The following is a 22,773-nucleotide window of genomic DNA, read 5'->3' as shown; positions in this document are numbered from 1 at the left end:
TTACATCTTTGATCGGAAATGACCTCCCTCGATGACCTCCTCCTTGCTTCCAGGATAAAGAGTGTTTGCAAAGAATTTATCAGAACAGAGAGATAATTGCGTCTTAAAACCTGGAGATCAGAGTAGAGCCTAACAGACCCATGTGCAGCTTTAAGCTTTCAAACTCAATACAAGCTTTCCTCTCGTCCTCAGAAATTTTAGGGGGAAAAAAGGGCTGGTGAGAAGGCTCAACCAGTAAAGGGGCTTGCAGCCAGAGTTCAATCCCTGAGACCCTCAGGGCATAAGGAGAGAGTTACCACCCAAAAGTTGTCCTCTGACCTCCAACCGTGTGCCTCCCTCCCCTACACACACCCACACACACACACACCCACAAACCCACCCACCCCCCCCCACACAAAACAAGTTTAAATGAGTTTTATCCCATTCCTCCCCTACGATTTTTTTTTTTTTTTTTTGGTTCTTTTTTTCGGAGACCCTGGGACCAACCCAGGGCCTGACCTGGCACTCCTTCCTAGGCACACACTCACACACCACTGACACTAAATCCCCAAATAAATACAGTTTTAAAATTTAAAAGGAAGACAATCGTGTGTGTACTTCCATGATCCTTGTTGCGTATAAATGCTGCTGTTTCTTCTTTATTCTTTTCTTAAAGCCTTTATATTTTTACTCTTTGTATATTTTTTGATAATTCAAAAAAGATTTTATGGAAGTGTGTGTTGTATGTGTGTGGTAAATGTGTGCATGCACATAGGTGGATATGTGTGTACATGTGTATGCATGTGCATTTGGAGGCCAGGGGAGGAGGCCTAGTGTCGTCCTCTATTGATCTCCACCTTATTTCTATGAGACAGGGTCTCTCACTGCACCTGAAGCTCACTTTTGACTAGGCTGGCTGGCCAGCAAGGTCCCAGGATCCACCTATCCCCACTTCCCACCTCTAGGGTTATGGGCACATGCATACTATGCCTGGTTTCTACATAACCTGGGTCAGCATGTTTGCATACTGTATATGTGTGCATACACACACACGCATTCTCTCTCTATCCACGCTAACCCACCTCCCCACCTCCCCAGTTGCTCAAAAACATTTTAACATGGCCTTATGTGGAGCCCCAGAAATACTCAGTTGCAAGTGTCTGCCCTCACAAGTTTTGTGAGGTCACCCCTGAAGTTGCCATAATCCTGTATTGAACGTGCAGTGCATGTAGACACTGAGTCTATCCCCTCAGAGGTTCCAGCCTTGTCTTCTTGCTCCCTACAGCCAACCGCATTGTCCTCCTCTTTAGAATCCCTTCCTTTAAAAGCTAGAAATGTAGCTCAGTTGGTAGAATGCTCATCTAAAATGCACGAAACCCTTGGGTTCCATCCCCAGTACCACGTAATCTGCCCATGGTGGGCAATGCCTACAATCCCAGCACTTGGGAGGCAGAGGCAAAAAGATTGAGACGTTCAAGGTCAGCCTCAGCTATGTAGCTGGTTTGAACCAGCAAGGCTACATGAGACCCTACCTCAGAAACCACAATAAGGAAAACCTTACCGGGAGGATGTTTACCTAGTGACTATAATAAGATAACGCTGTGGTATAACAAAGTAACAACTTTCCCACCGACCAACACTTAGCTCTTATGCAACCTCTACTCTCACACACAATTGCAGGGCTTGGAAAACAACATTAGGAGTAAATCAATCGCTCTCTATCAAAAAATGGCTTTTCCTATTTATATTTAAGTGCCATAGTATTTCCAATTAATACTTAAGAGTCAAATCAAGCTTTCTTTTTTTAAAGATTATTTACTTATTTAATTTGTGAGTGTTCTGCTGCATGGACATCAGTGTGCCAAAAGAAGGCATGAGATCCCCTAACAGTTAGCTGGGAGCCACCATGTGACTACTGAGACTTGAACTCAGGACTTCTGGAAGGGCAGCCTTCCTGCTGAGCCACGCCTCCAACCTGAAGCTTGCTGTCTTATTGGTGAACTCTATCCTCGGGGAGAACATGTACAGACAGTAAAGGCTATGATTAGGTATCAATGTCTTTAAAACGACTCAGGCTGGAGAGATGGCTCAACAGTCAAGAGCACTGGCTGCTCTTCCAGAAGTCTTGAGTTCAGTTCCCAGCAACCACAACATCTGGCTGGGTTTAGTTCCCGGCACCCACATGGCAACTCAAAATGATTTGTCACTAAGTTCCAGGGGATGTAATGCTCTCTTCGGGCTCTGCCAGTACTGCATGGAGCACAGACACACCCGCAAGCAAAACAGCATGCATATAAAATAAAAAATATGTTTAAAAAAGGAAAACATTATTTATTGAGGTTTTAATATACAGTGAGCTACATCATTTCCCTCTTCCCTTTCCTTCTCTCATGCGCCTTCCACTTTATTCTCTCTCAAATTTATAGCCTCCTTTTCTATAATGGTTGTGCTCTCTCTCTCTCTCTCTCTCTCTCTCTCTCTCTCTCTCTCTCTCTCTCTCTCTCTGTGTGTGTGTGTGTGTGTGTGTGTTCCTAAATATATAAATACAACTTGCTCAGTCCTTATAATGTCACTTGTATATATGTGGTTTTAGAGCTGACCATTTGGTATTGGATATTCAAATGGAAGCGACACATTTTAAAGCATATGGTTCATACCTTTTGGAAAACTATATACTGGCATGGCATCCCGGTTCATATAAGAAACGCATCTGCCACCCCTTCCCATAGTTTCTCTATATCTCTGTAATCTTTCCAACTCCTTCTGACCTCTCTAGCCCCAGGTATCCCTGTAGATATAGGTTAGTTTGTATTTCCGGGCATTTCTGTGTAAATGGGACCCTGAATGTATCCTTCCTTTCCCCCTTGGTTATGTTTTATGGGTTAGCAGTATTACATCGGGCCACTGCAGACAAAGCTACTCTAGCCCCCGTGTCTATGTGTTTGTACAGACACACTATCATTACCCTTTGGGACGTAGCTAGAAGGGAATGTCTCGGTCGCACCGTGGGTGTATGTTTGCCTTTTTAGGAAACCATCAAACTGGTTCTCGTGCTGGCTAAAACAGCTTATGCTCCTCCTAGCAGTTGCTCTGCAGTCCCTTGTGATGGTCCGTTTGTTGAATTTGAGCTTCTAACGTGTGGTGCGTCTCGTTGTGCTATTGATTTGCGTTTCTCTAATGACTGGATGAACACTTTTCCATGCTCATCTGCCCACGTGTATCTTTGGTGAAGTCTTAAGGCTTTTACAAGTTTTAATGGAGTTATCGTTGGACAGTGGTTCTTACCAGGTTGCAGGAGTTGTTTATGTGGCCTGTTGACGAGTCCTTTGTTGGATATATGTATGCTCTGTAAATATTTTTCTCAAGTTGCTTGCTTAATTTTAACAATGGCTTTTAGTTACTTAGTGTGTGTATAAGTAGGTCTGTAGCTGTTTTAAGTTAGTTTTCTGCATAGCACATACATGAGAAGGGACGGTGTTTGCTTCTCTTATACATGTGTATCAAGATGCTCCAGCACCATCTATGCGAAAGATTGTCTACTCCCTGTTAAAAGTCAGCTGATCATAGGTATTTGTCACATTTTTCCCCCTGTCCCTTTACAAATTTGTCTCTCTACACCAGAACCACACACTTGATTATAGCAGCTTTAAGTAAGTTCTTTAGAGCAGGGTAGCACTAAACCTTCCAACTATGGTCCTGTGGTCCTCATTTTCAAACTGGTCTCTGCCCATCCACGTACACAGAAGCCACCATTTTTACTACAGGCCCTCAACTGTGAAGACCTTTTTTTTTTTTTTTTTTTTTTTTTTTTTTTTTTTTTGAGACAAGGTCTTCTGTAGCTCAGGCTGGCTTTGAACCCATCATGTACCTGAGGATGACTTTGATCTTCTGATCCTTCTGCTTGTACCTCCCAGATGCTAGGATTCAGGCGTGTGCCACCATGCTTGTTTTCCATAGCGCTGCACATCAAAACCCAGGACTTTGCTCTATACTGGAGAGGCTCTCTACCAACTGTACATTCCCAACATTCCCAGACTTCTTAAAGTTTCTCATGTTACTCAACAGGAAAAAAAATATCCCTGGAGTGATTATAGATATTATATATCTATATAGGCATAGACAGACAGACAGACAGAGATGCAAATGTATTTATGGCCTTTGGATCACCTTCCAGTTTGAAGTGAGAAAGCACAACAGCAACATGGGTCGGAGGGTTGGGGTCATGTTCTATACTCAGGGTCGTGGGTTCACAAGCGTATCCGAAGCTTTCCAGCTTCTTTATAACCGGTTTCCCATCAAGCCTGGGCTGGCTTCTCTCTTCATGCTCACTGCTTGCCCCTCTGCCAGACGTAACACACACTTGGACTTGTGTCTGTAATCCCCAAGCCCAGAACAGTGCCCCTGAGGTAGTCTGGTTTTGATGCTATGTTAAAAAAAAAAATAAGTTCAAAATGCAAAATGGGACATATTCAGGCTGGGGATCCCAGACCCCCGCTAGCACCTGGAATCATATTGCTTTCCCCAAAACCTTTCCCTTGTTTCTCTTGCATCCCCTTGCTTCCTGTAAGGCCCCTGACCCCTGTCTGACTTGCTGTTCAGAATACATCAGGCACCTGTTTGCGTCTTCAGAAGTCAGCCCAGGCGGATCTTGCAATCTTTCCACCCTTCCTAGGTGGGAGATTGGATCTCGGAGATTACATCATTTGCCAGGTTAATAAATGCAGGGCATGCGGGATGGGGTGGGGTGGGGTGGTGTGCACCTTTAATCTCATGACTCAGGAGGCAAAGGCAGACAGATCTCTGAGTTCGAGGCCAGCCTGGTCTACAGAGTGAGTTCCAGGATAGCCAGGGCTACACAGAGAAATCCTGCTTCTCACACACACACACACACACACACACACACACGGGCACGCACAGCATGCCCTGTCATCCTTCCTTAACCGCTTCATAGTCCTGTCACCACTTAGCTGTGGGACTAATGGAGGCCATGATATCATTGAAACAGAGCCTGGGCAGAGAGCAAGTGGGGTTACATGCACTTCATTCTGGATTGCTGGTCAGCCCTCTCTTCAGGCATCTGCTCACAGCCTGGGCTTTTACTAAGCGTCCATGTGGCCTGCTGGTCAGTCAGGTTTCCCACTTTGAGATCAGAAGGGGCTTTGCTGAAGAGCAGGGTGACAAAGGGTCTCTGTGGAGCTCTACTCTAGAGCCATTTCCACAGGCCCTTGGCTTCTTGAGCGCTGGCAGCCACGTTCCTTCTGCCACACAGCTCCCTTTGAGGATCATATCCAGTCTCCATGGTAACCACATGTCGGGAGCCGGTCTGCACAGGCTTTGTATTAAACACAATGAATTTAAATCGGGTGCTCGGCGGCGAAGATAATCATTCTGGATCAGAGAGAGGCCCCAGGCTTCTCATTTCGTAATTTTAAATGTTGGTACAATTCTCCAGGTTAGCCCTGTAATTCAGGATCCAGCCACACCCTCTCCTCTATGTCAGCGACAGCTAGGTCTAATTTCCCTTGCGGTCTTTCCCATTCTTTGAAATTTGGGAGTAGGGAGCCCCTCCAGCCATACAGAGCTAGCCTGAGCTGAGGGATGACTAAGTCGGAAGGAGCCTGGGGCTGTGGTCAGATGGTCCCGTTCAGTTTGTCTGTGTGATGTCCCCACTATAAAATAAGAGGCGTTGCCCCTATCCTACAATGATTTTTAAAAATTATGTTGGCAAATCTATCTAACATAAATTTTCCCACTTTAACCATCTCTGGCTATAGGGGTGTGTGGGTACATTGCCCCTAATGTGTCCAGAACTTCTTTTTTTTTTCCAGAGCTGGAGACCGAACCCAGGGCCTTGCGCTTGCTAGGCAAGCGCTCTACCACTGAGCTAAATCCTCAACCCCCAGAACTTTTTGTCTTAACTGCAGCTTCACAGCACTAAATGTTAGCCTGTTTCCCTCTCTCCTCCCCGTAGCCACCACCCCTTTCTGTCTCTCTGAGTGCGGCTACTGAAGCTCTGCACTTGAGCAGAACCAGACAGGGTTTGTTCTTAGCGGTTACTTCTTCCTCTTGGCGTACCTTCAAGGTCTGTCCATACTGCAGCGGGCTGGAAGACTACTGTTCAGTGTGCACAGAGCACTCGGTCTTACCCACTCACTGGCAGCTGTGAATGGACTTGGGTTGCCTCCCCTTTTTGGCTATTATGAATGTTATGGACATGAGTGTGTCTGTTCAGGTCCGCACTTGTAATTACAGAACATTTTTCCCCCAACAAGGTATGCAGTGCTGGCTGGCCTGGAATACACTATTGTGTGACAAAACTTTCCTTGGGGAGACAAAACACACACGTTTACCCACTTTAGATAGGAATCCCAAGACAGACCAAAGTTCAAATATCACCCAAGTCCAACTCTATACCAAGGAGTTGTTTGGGGGTTACTTACAGAAGTATGGGTGAGGGGTTCATTAATAAACAACCCAAAGATGGCTGCATCCCCAAAGCCCACTCCAGCCTGGGTGACAGTTCCCAAAGGGAACCTGCAGCACACTGCACAGCCTGCAGGCAGCTCAGTAGGGTAGAGTGCCCATTCAGTGCCTCAGTCGGTCTAAACCTCTTCCAGGGACCTTAGCTGGTTTCTGTTTCTCCCAGTCTCTGAGTCTTCTTGGCAGCTTTGCTAGTCTGAGCATTTTTGAAGCTTTTGCTGCTTCTCTGTCAAGGAGGGGCCTAGTGAATTTGGTCTGTTTCAGGGACTTCCTGAAGCTATTTTGAGTTTTTTACCTTCCCATTTAAAAAGCTTCCCTGCAGGATGGAGTGTTTCAATCTCCAGGAAACTGTTATAGAACCACTAAGTAGCCAAGGCTGGCCTCCAACTCACAGGGACCCACTTCTATGGGAAGGTGTAACCACTATTCCCAGTTTACAGAACCTTAAAAAGGGAGAGAGAATATCTTTTATTGATTCTTTGGCAATTTCACACATGTACACAATGTATCTTGACCATACTCACCCCAAGTCCTCACCCCTTCTCTGTTCCCACCTCTCAACATATCTCCCTCCCACCTTCATGACTTTTTTAAACCCGATGAGTCCAGTTGGCGACACTTGCTGGAATGTTGGCTGAGCTTGTTGGCTTGAACCTGTGTTGTCCCCACGACAGCAGTGAGCTCATGAGGGTGACCGCCACATCATGCCCAGAGGGCAGCATTTACAGCACCCCCTCATCTTCCAACTTTTCCTCTCTTTCCATACACTCTTCCACGGGGTCCCTGAGCCTTGAGGGGGGTCCATACAGCTGTGCCATCTAGGCCTGAGTCACGTATCTTCACTACTTTGGCCAGCTACAAGTATGGAGCCATTTTGAGGACCAAAAATGTTAGTTAAGAACACTCTGTTGCACACAGTAAGCTGTCAGTAGTATTAAGTAGTTTTTTTTTTTCTTGAAGTTAAACCTGGGAGTTAATGTCACGGTGGGCTGATAACGTCAGAGAAGGTGATGATGTCATGCTGCGCTAGTGACAAGCTGTGTCTGTCTCCCAGGTGCCTTGTGGAATTCATTCATTCTGGGACTTAAAGGAATGTCCTAACCATGAAAATACGTGTTATGAAAAAGCATACATGCTTTCATATTCCTCCCACCAATTGATATTCATGTATTTCTAACTTCCAAAATTGGAAGGAAAAAAAACTGTCCGGCCTGCTGCGTATACTGTCTTGTTAGCAGTCTATTTTAAGCGCACCCTCAGGGAGCCCCTAAAGCTGTGGTGGGCTCTCAGCAGCTGATTCAGCGAATCGGCTGATTCAGTCAGTAGCACAGGAGAGTGTGGGCTTGGGAGTACAAATGCCGAGATTGCAGCCTGGCTTGTCTCTGGAAATCTGGGGTAATGGCAATGTCTGCCACATGTGGTAGTAACAGTGAAGATGAAAGGGAGACCCACCCCTGGGTCCATCCACGAGTGGAGCAATAACGGGCAGGGCCTTGGGATGGTTCGGGGGAGCCCTCCAAGTATGAGAACCTCAGACCTTGGGACCATCTTTGCCTGTGGGGTGTGCAGTGTGTCTCACCAGGCTCCTGCCAATGATCTATTGCCAGCCAACCCCTCTGCTTGCAACAGCCCCAGCTGGAGCCAGCCAGCTCCCTTTGTGTAGTGGAATTTGTGGCAGACAGGGAGGAGAATAGGAGCCCTTGTCCAGGCTCCTGACCAGTGCAGGGTCTGGACGCCCCACAGTACTCCTCATTAAAGAGGAAAGATGGTGTAAAGCTAGGATTTCATAGCCAAGCTAAGATCGCCTTTAACTTCGCAGCTATTTGTTAGACTATGGGTGTGCACTTGCTGGTGCTGCAGGAGCCAGGACAGCGGAACACAAGTGCCTGAGTGACAGAAGGCCCTGATTGCTAACTTCCAAACTCTTCTAGAAGCCCCTGAGTCCAAAAGTAGCAGAGCCTTGGTTTCTCTAACTTCGTGCCTGCCGGGGCTCCTCGGGACTCCTTGAGGATGCTTGGGACTCCTCAGGGCTCCTCAGTGCTCCTCGGGACTCCTCGGGACTCCTCGGGACTCCTCGGGGGGGCTCCTCGGGGCTCCTCGGGGCTCCTCGGGACTCCTCGGGACTCCTCAGGGCTCCTCTGACTCCTCGGGGCTCCTCAGGGCTCCTCAGTGCTCCTCGGGACTCCTCAGGAGTTCCTCGGGACTCCTCAGGGCTTCTGGGGGCTCCTCGGGCTCCTCAGGGCTCCTCAGGGCTCCCTCAGGGGCTCCTCGGGGGGCTCCTCGAGGCTCCTCTGGGCTCCCTCAGGGACTCCTCCCGGGACTTCTCGGGGGGGCTCCCTCGGGGCTCTGGGACTCCTCGGGACTCCTCGGGACTCCTCGGGACTTCTTGGGACTCCTCGGGACTCCTCGGGACTCCTCAGGGATGCTTGGGATGCCTTGGTACTCCTCAGGGATTCCTTGCTAGTCCCAGTTTTGTCTGCACCTTTGACCCAACACTATTTGGCCATGTCTTGGGTCTAAAACCAGGCTGTCTTTTTCCTCTGAGCCCTATCTTTATCCAGAAAATCTATTACCAATGATTCTTGTTTAACTAAATCTGACATCCTCAGGCCCCAACTCAGATGCCCCCAAAACCAGCTGAGGTCCCCACTTGTAGCATCAGCCATTCTTCTGTCAGGGATCACACACCCACCCAGGCCTAAGCTTCCTTACTCAGTGTCTTCCTTAGGGTTTCTATTGCTGTGAAGAGACACCATGACCAAGGCAACTCTTATAAAGGAAGGCATTTAATTGGAGATGTCTTAACAATTGAGAGGTTTAGTCCATTATCATCATGGCAGGAAGCATGGTGGCATGCAGGCAGACGTGGTGCTGGAGAGAAAGCTGAGAGGTCTACAGTCCTGATCAGCAGGCAGCCAGAAGAGAGTGAATCACTGGACCTGGATTGGGCTTTTGAAACCTCAAAGTCCACCCCATGTGACAGACACCCTTCCTCCACCAGGCCACACCTCCAATAACACCACTCCCATGAGTCTATGGGGGCCATTTTCACTCAGACCACCACACCTGAGAGCAGAGCACAGGGCTAATTCAGGCCCACCAGCCTCTGGTTCCTCCCTTACCATCCCTGACTCCATGCCCACGCATCACCGGTGCGATGCATTTCTAGGTTTGAGTACAGAGGGGTCTAGGGATAGACCCAGTGGTATTGTCTGCCCAGCAGGCGTGAGTCCCTGAATTCAGTCTGCAACGCTACCTAAACCAGGTGAGATGATATACATCTATCAGACTAGCACTAGAGAGGGAGAGGAGGAGGCTCAGAGGGTCAAGGTCACCTTCCAGCAAGTAAGTGTGCGGCTGGCCCGGGCTGTAGGAGACCCTGGCTGAAGAAAAAAAAAAAGTGCAAAAGACACCTTCAGCTCAAACGAATTTAACCTGCCCCAGGGCTCATCTTCACTCTGTGTCTGAGGTAGGTTTCTGCCCGGCTCCTAGACCCCTCTGAGGGTTAGTCATTCCTGGTTCTCTCTCCTCAGCTGTCACAGCCTGCTTTTCCTTGCCCGGCTCCTGGCTTTGGGTGAGCCCTGGGACTACCCTGAAGTGACTTTTCATGTGCTTTTCCCAAACCTCATCTTGGCTCACACAGCTTTCAGGGGATTTGGCTTCACTCCCTGTTCTGCTGGGAAGTCTGAGATCAAGAGTCTGTGGTGCCTCAGCCTTCTTGCCCGGTCTCTGATGGTCTCCTGTACCCTCAGCCCGCCCGCCCCCCAAATGTGTGGCACTTACTATCCAAATCCAGGAGGTATGAATAGAAATTTAGCTTCCTCTTCTGACCAGTGAAGATAGTACACCTTTTTTGTACAGCGTTTTCATAAATAAGAAAGCATGTACAGTAACTGCTCGATTACGTATCAGCAGTTTTCACCTCCACTTGAATGTCCCTTTATCAACTCTACTATCTGAAGATTCCCTCCCCCTGCACATTTCATCCCCTGACCCCGCCACGTTCGTTCCCCTCCCCCACTACTTAGTTTTACCTCCTCCATTGTCTAAGCCTGCTTCTCCAGGAAGCAGGCTTCACATACATCCTTCTCAGCCCAGTCCCAGAGTTCAGACCGGCCATGTGCACACTGCCAGCAGACAGCCAGGGTGACGTTCTTGTCTGGTTGCCATGGTCTTCTTCTGTCATCAGAGGCTGGTCAGCCATGACTACATACAACATATAGCCAAGATGAAGGCGAAACCCATCCCAGCTCTCAAAACAGCCTCTTCCTGGACCAAAGACATTCCAAAGGGTGGGAGTGAGCCCAGGGTTCTCTCTACAGGAGCTCCTAGGCTTACAATCTCTGAGCCCCCTCATTGCTTCCTCATCCATAAATACAAGTTGACAACCTTGCTAATTGCACAAAGTGCAGACTGATCAAGGTTCATGCATCGGTCCTAGTCAGTCAGACTTTCCAAACAGGTCCGTTCTCCACCCTCCATCTGTATCCCTAACTTTGCCCTAACACTCTACTCTGAGTTCCACACCCACCTTCCTGTCCCATCATGAATTCCCTTCCTTCAATCCTCCTCTGAACTTTATGTTCACCATCCTCCTTGAGGACTTTGCCTTGCGATGTCTTGGGTTCCTATAGTATCCAAAGTCATTTCTACTGGGAATGGGCATTTTCCCCTCCTCCTGCCAGCCAACTGGACTCTGCTCCATAAGGTATTTCTGTTCTTATCTCAGAGGTCCCAGCCACACAGCACACTGACAGGTGCCGCTTCTCCCAAGTCACTGCTGCCAACAGCCAGCTTGGTGGGTTCTCCTGTGCAGGCACAGAGCTGGGCACTTGACATGCATGATGTCACTTAATTCTTTTTTCCCTACATTAGTGCGTTATGTGTGGTCAGACTTGACAGCAAGCACCTAAGACCCCCTCAGCCATCTCTCTAGCCCCATCTCTTAATTCTCACAGTCACCGCACGAGGGCTGTGTCCCCTCAGATTAAATAATGCTAAGATATAACAGCTACAGAAGGGCCGTGTTTCACTGAAAGTCAGGGCCACTGAAAGCAAAGAGATGAAACTTATTTACTGATTGATTGATTGATTGATTGATTGATTGATTGATGGCAGGGTTTCTCTATGTGGCCCTGGCTATTCTGGAATCACTCTGTAGACCAGGCTGGCTTTAAACTCAGAGAGATCTGCCTGCCTCTGCCTCCCAAGTGCTGGGATTAAAGGCCTGTGCTACCACTGAGATGAAATTTTAAAAAATAGAAAAGAAAAGAAAAAGAAAGTCGGAGTTTCAAATAGTCCAGGCCAGTCCTAAATGTACTGTTTTGCCAAGGCTGCCCTTGAACTCTGACTCATCCTCCTGTCTCCACCTCCTCCTTGCTCAGGTTACAGAGTGCACAAGTACACCTGCCTCTGAAGCTAGGGATTAAGCCTCTGTCTCTTCCCATCCCCCCCACGCAGCCCAAGTTTGATTCTTGTCCAGGTGGTTTTTGCCTGTGGGTTTAGCATTTGTCAGGCACACATGTGGGAAAGTGTTGTCCCCTGAAGTGTGTTGTGAACTGAACGCCGGCCGTTTCCTCTGAAGAACATTGAACAGCTGAGGTGTGAGTTTTAGAAAAAGGAGTGCTCCCATGCACACCCCAGGTCGCGACGTGATCTACAGAGTGAGTTTCAGGACAGCCAGAGCTACACAGAGAGACAAACCGATACAGTGCAATGGAGGAGCTGGTTTCCAAGAAGACCGGTGAGCACGGTGAGCAATAGCCAACTCTGAACATGGAGGACGCTACCCCAAGGGAGATGGAAACCACGGAGCTGGTGATTTTTTCAGTACTTAGAATGTGAATTTAAGAGAAAAAGAAAGATGATTTTAATTTGAAAAGAAAAAAAAGAGTTCAGTGGTTCTTTGAGGAGACCCATGTAAACACACGATGGCTTTAACAAACGCTTGGTGATACGTTTACACAGCACAGCTGTGGTGGTCGTTTAGTGCTGCTTCCATGAAATACTGGAGGCTGCACGATTTATTCTCAAAAGAGGCTTAGCTTGGCTGATGATTCTGAAGGTCCCAAGCCAAGGGGCTGCGTCTGGTGGTGACCCTCTTGTCAGCAGTGTCCTGAGAGAGAGTGTGCAGTGTCACCTAGCAAAGGACAGCGAATACAAGCGTGTGGTGGCCTAGTCTCCATTCTTTCTCCCCATAGACCGTCAGTATTAAATGATGAGGCCACACTCTGAGACCTTACCTTAATACCTCCCAAAGCCCCCCTCTACACTCTAGTGGGGCTGTTTCTATCCTTTCGAGATCTCTCAGTGGGGATTAAATTGTAACATACAAACCACTAAGATGTGACATTCAGATAATATCCAAGCCATAACATCGGATACTTGTCATCTGAATCTCAGTATCAACGCCCTTTAAAATGAGCCTTCCTCAGGCCATACATCTTTATAGCAGAATCTTAACCGTTTCCTTGCATACATGCCCTGCGCTCCTGCACCCATAAGTATGTGCTCTAGGGGGAACTCGTTGATTGGCCCTGGCCCACGTGCCTTATTAACAGCAGGAGACAGTGTTTTTTGTTATTGTTGATGTTGTTTTTGCCTGGACCTATTAATTCTTGGCCTTGGAGCAAGACAGCCACATTGGCTGGAGAAGCATTGTGGGAGGGGGATCAGGGGAATCACTGTAGGAAAGAGGGAAACAGTGAGATCTGTAGCAGTGTAAGAGATAGTGAGAGAATGACCCCTCAAAGTCATCTGCCCTGATAAAGCTGAGAAGGACCAATACAGTGTTCCCTCCTGGCTAGGTGACCATGGCACCAACCCGATGCTGAGCAGGTGTCTGAGCATGCAGATGCCTGCGTTCCCCCAGCGGGTGGTCCGATGGAATGGGCTTATGAACTCCACAGATGACAGGCCTAAGAGGGGGAATTTTAGGACAAGTTCCTACTCTTAGCTGAGTCCCTGCCTGGACACTGTGTCGTCAAGTGGATCACCACTAAGTATGATTGGTGTTTTTAATAAGGGTGGCATTCCTGGGTACCAGATAAAATCCAGATTGGCCCAGTAGTGTGCCATACACGTCAAAAACAAAAACAAAATCAGTAGCCATATTGCAGTAGTAAAATTAATGTTTCACGCCCAATCAGATATGCACAGTGGTGTTTTGTGACTGCTGCTGCTTAGAAAAATGGTCTTCGTGTCCACATTATTTGATACAGATGTGAAATCCCACAAGAGGGTAAAAGTCACACCCAGGTTCACGGGAGGGCAGGTGTGCTTCCGTGTGTGTGTGTGTGTGTGTGTGTGTGTGTGTGTGTGTGTGTGTGTGTTGGAGGTCTGCATATGCACTCTCCATGAAGCTGTACTTCCTCTCCTGGCCAGCGTGCTCCTGAGTGTGGGCTCTGCTCATACATGCATGAGAATGTTCAAGTATGAGATGAAGCAGTTGTTGCGGACGGCTTGATAGCATCATGTACCATTTTAAGATTCACTAGATTAACAGAGAAGTATGTCATGTCAGCCTCAGAGCAGGTAAAGGAAGGAACAGCATTGGGCATGTCAGAATTAATATTTCATTTAGAAAGTACCTCAGACTGGGGAGACACTAGGCAAACAAGTCACTTGCCACAGGGTAAGGCCTGGAGTTCAGATTCCCCCAAACCACACGAAAGCCAGATGGGTGTGTCAGCTCCCCACAACGCCAGCGTTTGAGAAGTGCAGTGACAGGGAACCCTGGGGCACATTGGCTAGGTCAACTAGTCAAATCAGTGAGCGCTCAGCTCAGCCAGAGACTCTGCCTCAGGAAATACAGTGGAAGCAGTTAAGGAAGATGCTTAACCAATGGGAACCTGTGGCTTCCAGAAGCAGCCACACATATGCAAATGTACATCAGAATATGCAGATGAACACATGTGAACGGGAAGGCACACACGTGAAAATGCAGACACTCCTGCACACACATATACATCCCTAAATATACAAAGGAAAAAAAATCTCATCTGGGGGGGTGTATCTCAGTCGTAAAGCAAGGGTTTAACATACGAGTTCACACTGTGTTCACACATACACACCCACACACATACACACACACAGCTCACCCACAAAACAGTAATTTTTTTTAATTTTATTTTTATGTTATGTGCATTGATGTTTTGCCTACATGTGTGTCTGTGTGAGGGCATTGGATCCTGGAATTGCTAGGCCGTTGTGAGCTGCCACGTGAGTGCTAGGAATTGAACCCAGGTCCTCTGGAAGAGCAGTCAGTGCTCTTAACCACTGAGCCATCTCTCCAGCCCCACAAAACAGTATTTTAATAAAAACAAAAAGTTTAAAATATCCGAAGCAAAAATGTAAAAATTATTAATATCTGATAAATGTGTGCCACAGGTCCCATGGCCATTTTTTTTTTACCTTCTATACCTTTATCTGCATCTGAAATATATAGCTGTAACATCTTTTACACATGGAAACATTGCTAACTAAATTTAGTTTTAGCTTCTTCCAGGCATAGCTGTGGAGTGCATATTATGAAAATGACACTGCTTTCAGCACATGTTGCAAAATTAGTATAATAATTATTAATATAATAATTAAGTAAATTCTAGAAAAGAAGAAAAAGAAACACCTCAGGACCAATCACCCCAAAACAGTGATGTTCTTGGCACGCTTCCTCCTGTGCTGCTTGCATGTGATTTAACATAGCTGTAAGCGTCTTGCGAACGCACTGAGTCTGCTGTTCGCTTACGGCAACGTTGCCCTCTTATGTTCCGACTTAGCCCCTGTGCCGGCCAGTGTCTTGTTGACTTGGCATTAGCTAGAGTCATTTGGGAAAACGTCCCCATCAGATTGGCCGGTGCACAAGCCTATGGGGCATTTTCCTGATGGCTGATAGAGGTGGGTGGGCCCATGCCACTGTGGGTGGTGCTCCCCCTGGCCAGGTGGTCTTGGGGGTGTATTAGAAGCAGGTTGAGCAAGCCATGAGGAGCCAGCGTGGCCTCCGCATTAGCTCTGCCCTGAGCTCCTGCCCCTGCTTCCCTTGATGACGGACTGTGATAGACCCCTTCTTCCTCAAGCTGCCTTTGCTCATGTGTTTCATCACAGCCATAGAAACCCTAAGACAGCCTCCCCGAGCACCGTGCTGCGTGTTACTGCCTTCAGCTCACCTAAGCAGCAGGTGTTGGTCTAAGTAGTCTTGACGTGTGACAGGCCCACAGCCACGCATCCGTAAACACATCCTCCCGAAAGCATCAGGAGCAGGACAGTGCCCGGCTGCTGATCTCTGCAAGGCCTTCCTGTGTGCGGTGATGATACAAAGATCTGTCACATCTGTGATGTCGTCATGTTCACGGAGCCCGAGGCGTGCATCCTGGGTATCGGAACTGTGCCTGTTTAAAAGGCCAGCTGTGTGTGTGTGTGTGTGTGTGTGTGTGTGTGTGTGTATGTGGCCTGTGAGGGAATGTACATTTCCCCCCAAACTCCCCAGTGGAGTCAGCAGCAGGTGGGAGGAGGGTTTGCTGAGCCTATGAACTCTGGTTTGGAGGCCCAGAGTAGCAGTAATAGTAACAGTAATGTGTGCTCTCCTGAGCTCCACGGCTGAAGCCCTACAGGTACAGACGCACGTTTTTGGGGCTGCACGTGGAGGTGCAAGGGGGCTCGTAACTGCTCCTGCATAACAGCCAGTAGACGGGGAATTCAAGACCACGGCTCAGCATGCTTTCCAGAACTCTTCAGTTCCTATGGCTAGGCTCCAGAGGATGCTGCGTGGGGCTTCTGACAACCCGTACTCCTTCCCCACAGGGTTCAGAGGCCGTGTCTACCTAGAGTCCTCTAACCTATACCCAGACCACTCCTAGCCCCTGGAATTCCCTGCCTAAAAGCCAAGAGCCCTTCTAGGATCCACACAAGCCGGGACCTCTCTCTTCTTAGGGGACACAAATGTGGGCACACTAGGTCCAAGGGGGGCATTTCATAGCAGCGGACACGGAGTTTGGGTGTGAGAGCTCAGCAAGCATCCAGGGTGGAAGGTGTGGGGTAGGGCGGGCTCCAGGGGAAGCCAATTTCTCTGCATTGTAGCTCAGTTTCAGAGGCCCTGCTAAGGACATATTTGTCGTGGTAGAAGGATAACGGTTTATTAGCTTGATCTGTACTGTCAAGTATTTGGAGATTCGGCAAATGAATTGCCTTTTCTACCCTTGCCGTGGGATCTGGGCATTAAGGACTGTCCTGAGTCCTTTATCACTATAGTCTCCACGGGTCTCCTTTTTCCCACCCTCAGCTGCCGCTGTGCTGAGGGGCACAAAGGACAGCAACTGAGAACCAAAGAGCTAAACAATTTAGGGTACACAAATGCTAGTACATCAGACTCCCCCACGTGCACGTGGACAGGACAAAACAGAGTACATCCATCCACCTGCTGTAAGGATGAATCAGCCTGGCAGGCTCCAGCAGAACCGGCAACAGAAGCCAGCTAGTAAACTACAATCTGTGCAGCCGCATCCCCAGCCCCACCCCCACGCCTACATGTATCACACAGAGCTACCGCCCTCTGTTGGCTGCTTTAAGTAATGCAAGAAGTCAGACCATCGGGGCTCTGAGAGTTTTCATTCTTAATTGTTGTTTGGCTGCTTGACTCATTTTCTGGGCCTTAGTCCCCAGGAGTGTCTCTGGTTTGTGATCAGGGAGTTTGACTTTATAGAGAAGACAGCTCCATCGGACTTCTTTACCCCTGTGGAAAGCAGAGTGAACCGGGATAATTAATCAGAGTGATTCCTTACCATTCCATAATGATATTTGACTTTCTCTTCCAACTGCCCAACCAAGAAGCTAGAGCCACATGGGAAGACCCCTCTCATGGTTATTTTAGTCATAACAACCGGGTTCTATTTGGGCACATTTACCTGAACTTTGGGTAATGTCGGTTTTTGGAAGTTCACAAAAGATACCTGCTCAAATAAATCAAAGTCAGAGTCCAGAACCCAGCCTGGAGAGGCAGAGACAGGAGACCCCAGAGCAAGCAGGCCACTCAGACTGGCTATACCAGCGAGCTCTGGGTTTGAGACATGTTGCTTAGTGATAAGATGGAAGGTCAATTGAGAATGATTCCCAACGTCCACCATGAGCCTCCATGCACACGCACACACACACACACGCAGCACACACACACACACACACACACACACACACACACACACACACACACACACACACACACACACAAGGGGGAGAAAAACTTTTTTGAAAGTAGTATCTTGTGGAGCCTGTGAATTTGGTCATGCATCTAAAAGTGCTCTATCCCAGACAAGACAGAAATGATGCTTATGGGCTGGAGAGATGGCTCAGTGGTTAAGAGCACTGACTGCTCTTCCAGAGGTCCTGAGTTCAAATCCCAGCAACCACATGGCAGCTCACAACCATCAGTAATGGGATCTGATGCCCTCTTCTGGGGTGTCTGAAGGCAGCGACAGTGTACTCATATAAATAAATAAGTAAGTAAGTAAGTAAATAAATAAATAAAATCTATTTTAAAAGGGTGCTCATGTGCTCAGGGAGGGGACATGAGGACCAGGGGCTGATATGGAAGATGCAGGTGGTTTTTTTTTAAAACTCCCATACCAAAACAGTACTTTATTTTGTGAATTTTGACCCACTCATTATTACTTCCAAGTTAAGTAAAACTGCTTCATAAGAAGTGACAGAAAATCTGGACAGCGGTGGGGCTGCCTTTAATCCCAGCACTCAGCAGGCAGAGGCAGGCAGATCTCTGAGTTCGGGGCCAGCGTGGTCTCAGAGTGAGTTCCAGAACAGCCAGGGCTACACCGAGAAACCCTATCTGGAAAAATAAATAAACAAAAAAAGTGAGAGATCATTATCTTTAAAATCCCATATTAAAGCACACTGTGCTTTAATGCAGGTCTGTAACTAGGTCACCAGATTTCCTACGTGAACGTTTGATTGTGCTTCACACTGTAACAGGTATATACACACAATCCTCGGGCCGTCGATTCTGTTGTCTTTATACTGAAGTTAGCCAAGGGAGATCTTACCAGGAAGGTAGCGGTCAGGCTTGGACTCCCCAGTATGCTAAGTGCTTTTTCCAAAGAACCAACCTAGAACTCTGTGTGAGGAAGAAGCAGGTTTATTTGCTCAACCCACAGATCTAAAGAAAATCATCCATCACACCTCTGAACCTCCCCTGAGCAGACCTTACTGTGTTTGATCCTCCGTGGTTGTTCCGGGTACACCTGAACACTGTGTCTCACCTTGATGGTGACGAGTTCAGGCAGAGCTGTGACAAGACCGCCTTCCCTCCCTCTTCCTTCAGGCAGCCCTCGTCGGAGGCACCACCATGATCATCGGTCACGTCCTGCCGGACAAGGAGACCTCCCTCGTGGAAGCCTATGAGAAGTGCAGGGCTCTAGCTGACCCCAAAGTCTGCTGTGACTATGCCCTCCATGTGGGGATCACCTGGTGGGCACCCAAGGTAACAGTGCTGATGCCCCCAAGGAAGGCACCAGAGGGCTGGTGTCCAAATGGGTGTGTGACTGAGCTGGCCGGGCCCTGAAGCCCTTCTGTATACAGGAACCTCACCCACCACCATTCCAGCTTCCCTAGGTCCCAAACAAAACATTTAGGAGTCCATGAAAATAGTGAGCAGGCCTGTCCTGCCTAACTGAAAGAGCCCATTTCCCAGCATTCACAGTGAGCACCAAGTTGCAACAGAGTCCAAGGCCACAGGCCAGACTCAGGAGCACTGGCTCCCTGCAGTGCTCAGGATATCCCGATGTATACATGAGGTACCTGGAACATCTAGTGGGGATTGCTGCTGAATGATCAGCTCAGGCAGAAGGCTGTGGCCTGCCTGTACTGGGAGTTCACAGCACCGACCTGGGACCTGCCCCATCTCTCCACTGGGCCAGCACCTGCTCGTCTTACTGGGCACTGACTTTGCACCTTGCTTTCCAGGTGAAGGCAGAAATGGAGACACTAGTGCGAGAGAAAGGGGTCAACTCCTTCCAGATGTTCATGACCTACAAGGACTTGTACATGCTTCGAGACAGTGAGCTGTACCAAGTGTTCCATGCCTGCAGGGACTTTGGGGCGATCCCCCGGGTCCACGCAGAAAATGGGGAGCTTGTGGCTGAGGCAAGTCTGCAATTGAGGTCGTGGGAGGGGAGCAATGGAGATAGTTTACAGGGACACATTGACCACCTGTCACTGTCCTTCAAGGCTCACTTAAACCAAGCAGTAAGATGGTGAGAGGTGTGAACATCTGGGGTGTCAAATTTTGACACACACACACACACACACACACACACACACACACACACACCAAGAGGTTTCTACGTCTTAGATGATAATTAAGTGTGAACGTTATGTTATGATAAATTCTATTATAGCACAATCATTTAGAGCATCTCTCGGGAGTATTTTTTGAGATGTAGCCACGCAAAGCAAATAGCAGCACTCCATTCCCTCCACCTCCGTGTCAGAACTGTTACATCATAAACATTGTTCTCTGGTACAGAGGATGGACTCTTGGTTGTCTTGGGGTGAAGCTAATCCTAGGAGTTTCTGTTATGAGAGCTCTAACTTTAAACCGACTACCGGTGTTTGTCTTTGGCGTCCCCAGGCTGTCGATTAGCGGCTGGGCTGTATTTTTAAGAATAAGAGAGGTCATATAGTCCTTAAGAAGTGAGAAGAGAATCAGGAGATGTTTACTACATGAGGCCCATTTCTCCTATGGAAAATGTACAGAAGGGAGCCTAGAGCAAGCATACTTTACTGCCCCTGAGGTTGGGTGTTTCTTGTACCTCTGTAATTCTGTTGTCTTTTTCTCACTGTTATTCAGGGTGCTAAGGAGGCTCTAGATTTGGGTATCACAGGCCCAGAAGGAATTGAGATCAGCCATCCAGAGGAGGTAAGAGAAACTTCCTGTGTCCACAGTCAGCTTCTTTTCTTTCATGTAGACTTCCTGTGTTTGTTAGCTTTCTGTCACTGAAAATAAGGCTGAGGAAAACTATCATTATTAATTATTACTGTTACTTATTATTGCTCATGCTTTATAGTTTCAACAAACTCAGTGGCTGTTTCCACTTGGGCAGAATCTCATGGTGACAGGAACATGTGGCAAGCGAGGTCTGGTCACTTGATGAAAAGAGCGAAACAGGAAGTAGCCAGAGACTGACAAGGGAAGACACCTCCCCCCCATCCTCCATGACCTTCTTCCTCCAGCTCAGCCTTGCCTCTTGCATTCCAGAAATACAACCACTATGGAGAGACCAAAAATTAGTATCATGAGTCTATGGAAAACATTGCTTGTCAGACTGTAACGCTCGTGGAATCTTTTAGAAGAGATGTCAAAAATATGTTTCGTAACAAGTTTGGGGCCAGCCTGGGCTACATGAGACCCTCTCTCAGAAAATAAGTACAAGAAAATAAAGATATATCACCCCATAGGTGAAATTCCCATCTGGAAGCTTCCCAAGAAAAAGCTTTCTTTATGCTGGGGCTACCTTGGCTTTCCTCGGAAGGACAGGGTAAACCCTGATCATTTCGGGGTCACTTTATCTAGAACTGAATATGGAGACAAAAGACAGACAGAACCTTTGCGTGTTAGAAGAAAATTAAGCTCAAAGTCGGGACTGTGCATTCTGGGAGCTAGATTCTAACTGAGGAAGAGTTTGAACCCTTCCCGCCAGAAACGAAGCATGTGTTTGCCCTAGCCCCATTACTCATATCAAGGCAAAGGAAAGGACTGTTGCTCTCTGCTTGTACCCCTGTGTGCAAATTAGTTCCATAGGGCACTAATTTGGATACTCAGTGGTCTGCCGCTGAGAGTCTGCTCTGGCAGAAGCATGTTAGATAAAGAATGTCTTCTTGTGCTAGGGTCCTGTTGAAACATTTTCAGCATTTGCAGCAGAAGCAGCCTCTCCTTTCTCCAAAGCGTAAAACACAAAGTAATAGGAAGGTGATGTGGAACCTGTTGATTCCCAACTCTCATGAGGCTGAAGCAGAATGGTCTCAGGTTTCAGGCCAGCCTGGGCTACATAGAGAGTCTATCTCAGTCAATCAGTCAATTATAGCATGGAGGTAGTTAGATCTCCAGGAGACCCAGTGTGATCTACACACATTGGTAGGACCTAATGGTGGTCCTACCACCACCCAGGAGCCAATTTCTCCCACCTTCGTCCTGTCCCCGTCAGTCTCTGGCGTAAATGTATGTCCTGATTGAGCACCTCAGAGTCAGTAGAGAAATCCGCACCAGGGCTGGGAATGAAGCTCTGTTGGTAGATGTTTGCCTGGCTCATGTGAAGTCCTGGCATTGCCCCGATGCCACCTAAGACTGAAATGGGGTAAACAGCTACAGTTCTAGCATTTGAGAGGCAAGAGAATCAAGGAGTTCACAGCCATCTTCAGCTGCGTTGTGGACCTAAGACCTGCTACCTAGGTTCCTGGAGACAAGGTGGCTCTGTGACGTACATCAAGGTTGACGAAGCGCTGACTCAGACTCAGCCCTAGCTGTGTGTGCCAAGAAGAGGAAAGAGCAAGGCTTTGACTGATGGGTGACAACAACAGTGCTTGCTGCCATCTGCTTCTGCTGCTTAAGAGCAGGGACCTGGGTCCGTGCCTGGGAAGATTCCAGAAAACATCTGACAGTGTCTAGAGATGTTTTTAGCCATCTCCGGGCAGGGACGGTGGGTAGACCGATGCTGAAATTTGATGGATAAAGGTGAGGGCCTCTGCAAACATTCTTCAGTGTGCAAACAGCCCCAAGCGCAGAGAACACTTGGGCTCCGTATCGGTAATGCTGGGTACAGGAACCCTGCTCTGGGCAAAGCTCCAGCCTGATCTATTTACGGCACTTCTGTGATTGCTGTTGGGAGGATACAGTAGCAGACAGGGAGAGGCGAGACTCTAAGTTGTTTACTATCTTTTCGTTGCCCTAAAACATTTGCGTACGGGGGAGGGACGTCATAGCACACTTGCAGCAGAGGACAGCTCCGTCGGTGCCGAGCAACCTGTTCACATCACCCAGAAAAGACCCCCCCCATTTTTTTCATTTATTTATTTACTTTGCATCGTGAACCCAGCTTCCCTTCCCACCTCTCTTCCCAACCCCTCCCTCTTACCTTTCTAAGCCCTGTGCATCATCTGCCAAGGGTGCACCCCAGTATCTGGTATCCTAAATCCTGGGATTCTCCTTCCATGGAAACCCTGGTGGCTGAAGCCTGGTGCCAGGGTCTTGCCAGCCCCTGTGGGTGCAGGCAGCCCCTCTGCTGTGTCAGCTGCCCTGGCACTTTCTATGCAGAGAGC

At 48.2% G+C, this 22,773-nt stretch overlaps 1 protein-coding gene across 1 annotated transcript in view; it reads left to right on the top strand.

Annotated features, from left to right (window-relative positions):
- Dpysl5 (dihydropyrimidinase like 5) overlaps nucleotides 1-22,773 on the top strand; it is an 85,907-nt gene that overhangs the window by 45,281 nt on the left and 17,853 nt on the right. The window contains exons 3-5 of the mRNA XM_032909037.1: nucleotides 18,782-18,940; nucleotides 19,423-19,602; nucleotides 20,309-20,377. Of these exons, the coding sequence (XP_032764928.1) occupies nucleotides 18,782-18,940; nucleotides 19,423-19,602; nucleotides 20,309-20,377 (408 nt within the window). The remainder of the gene's footprint in view (nucleotides 1-18,781; nucleotides 18,941-19,422; nucleotides 19,603-20,308; nucleotides 20,378-22,773) is intronic.

Source organism: Rattus rattus, chromosome 7 (genome assembly GCF_011064425.1).
Source record: "Rattus rattus isolate New Zealand chromosome 7, Rrattus_CSIRO_v1, whole genome shotgun sequence".
NCBI lineage: Eukaryota > Metazoa > Chordata > Mammalia > Rodentia > Muridae > Rattus > Rattus rattus.
The sequence above is the reverse complement of the archived record's forward strand: the minus strand, read 5'-3'. Positions and strand labels throughout refer to the sequence as shown.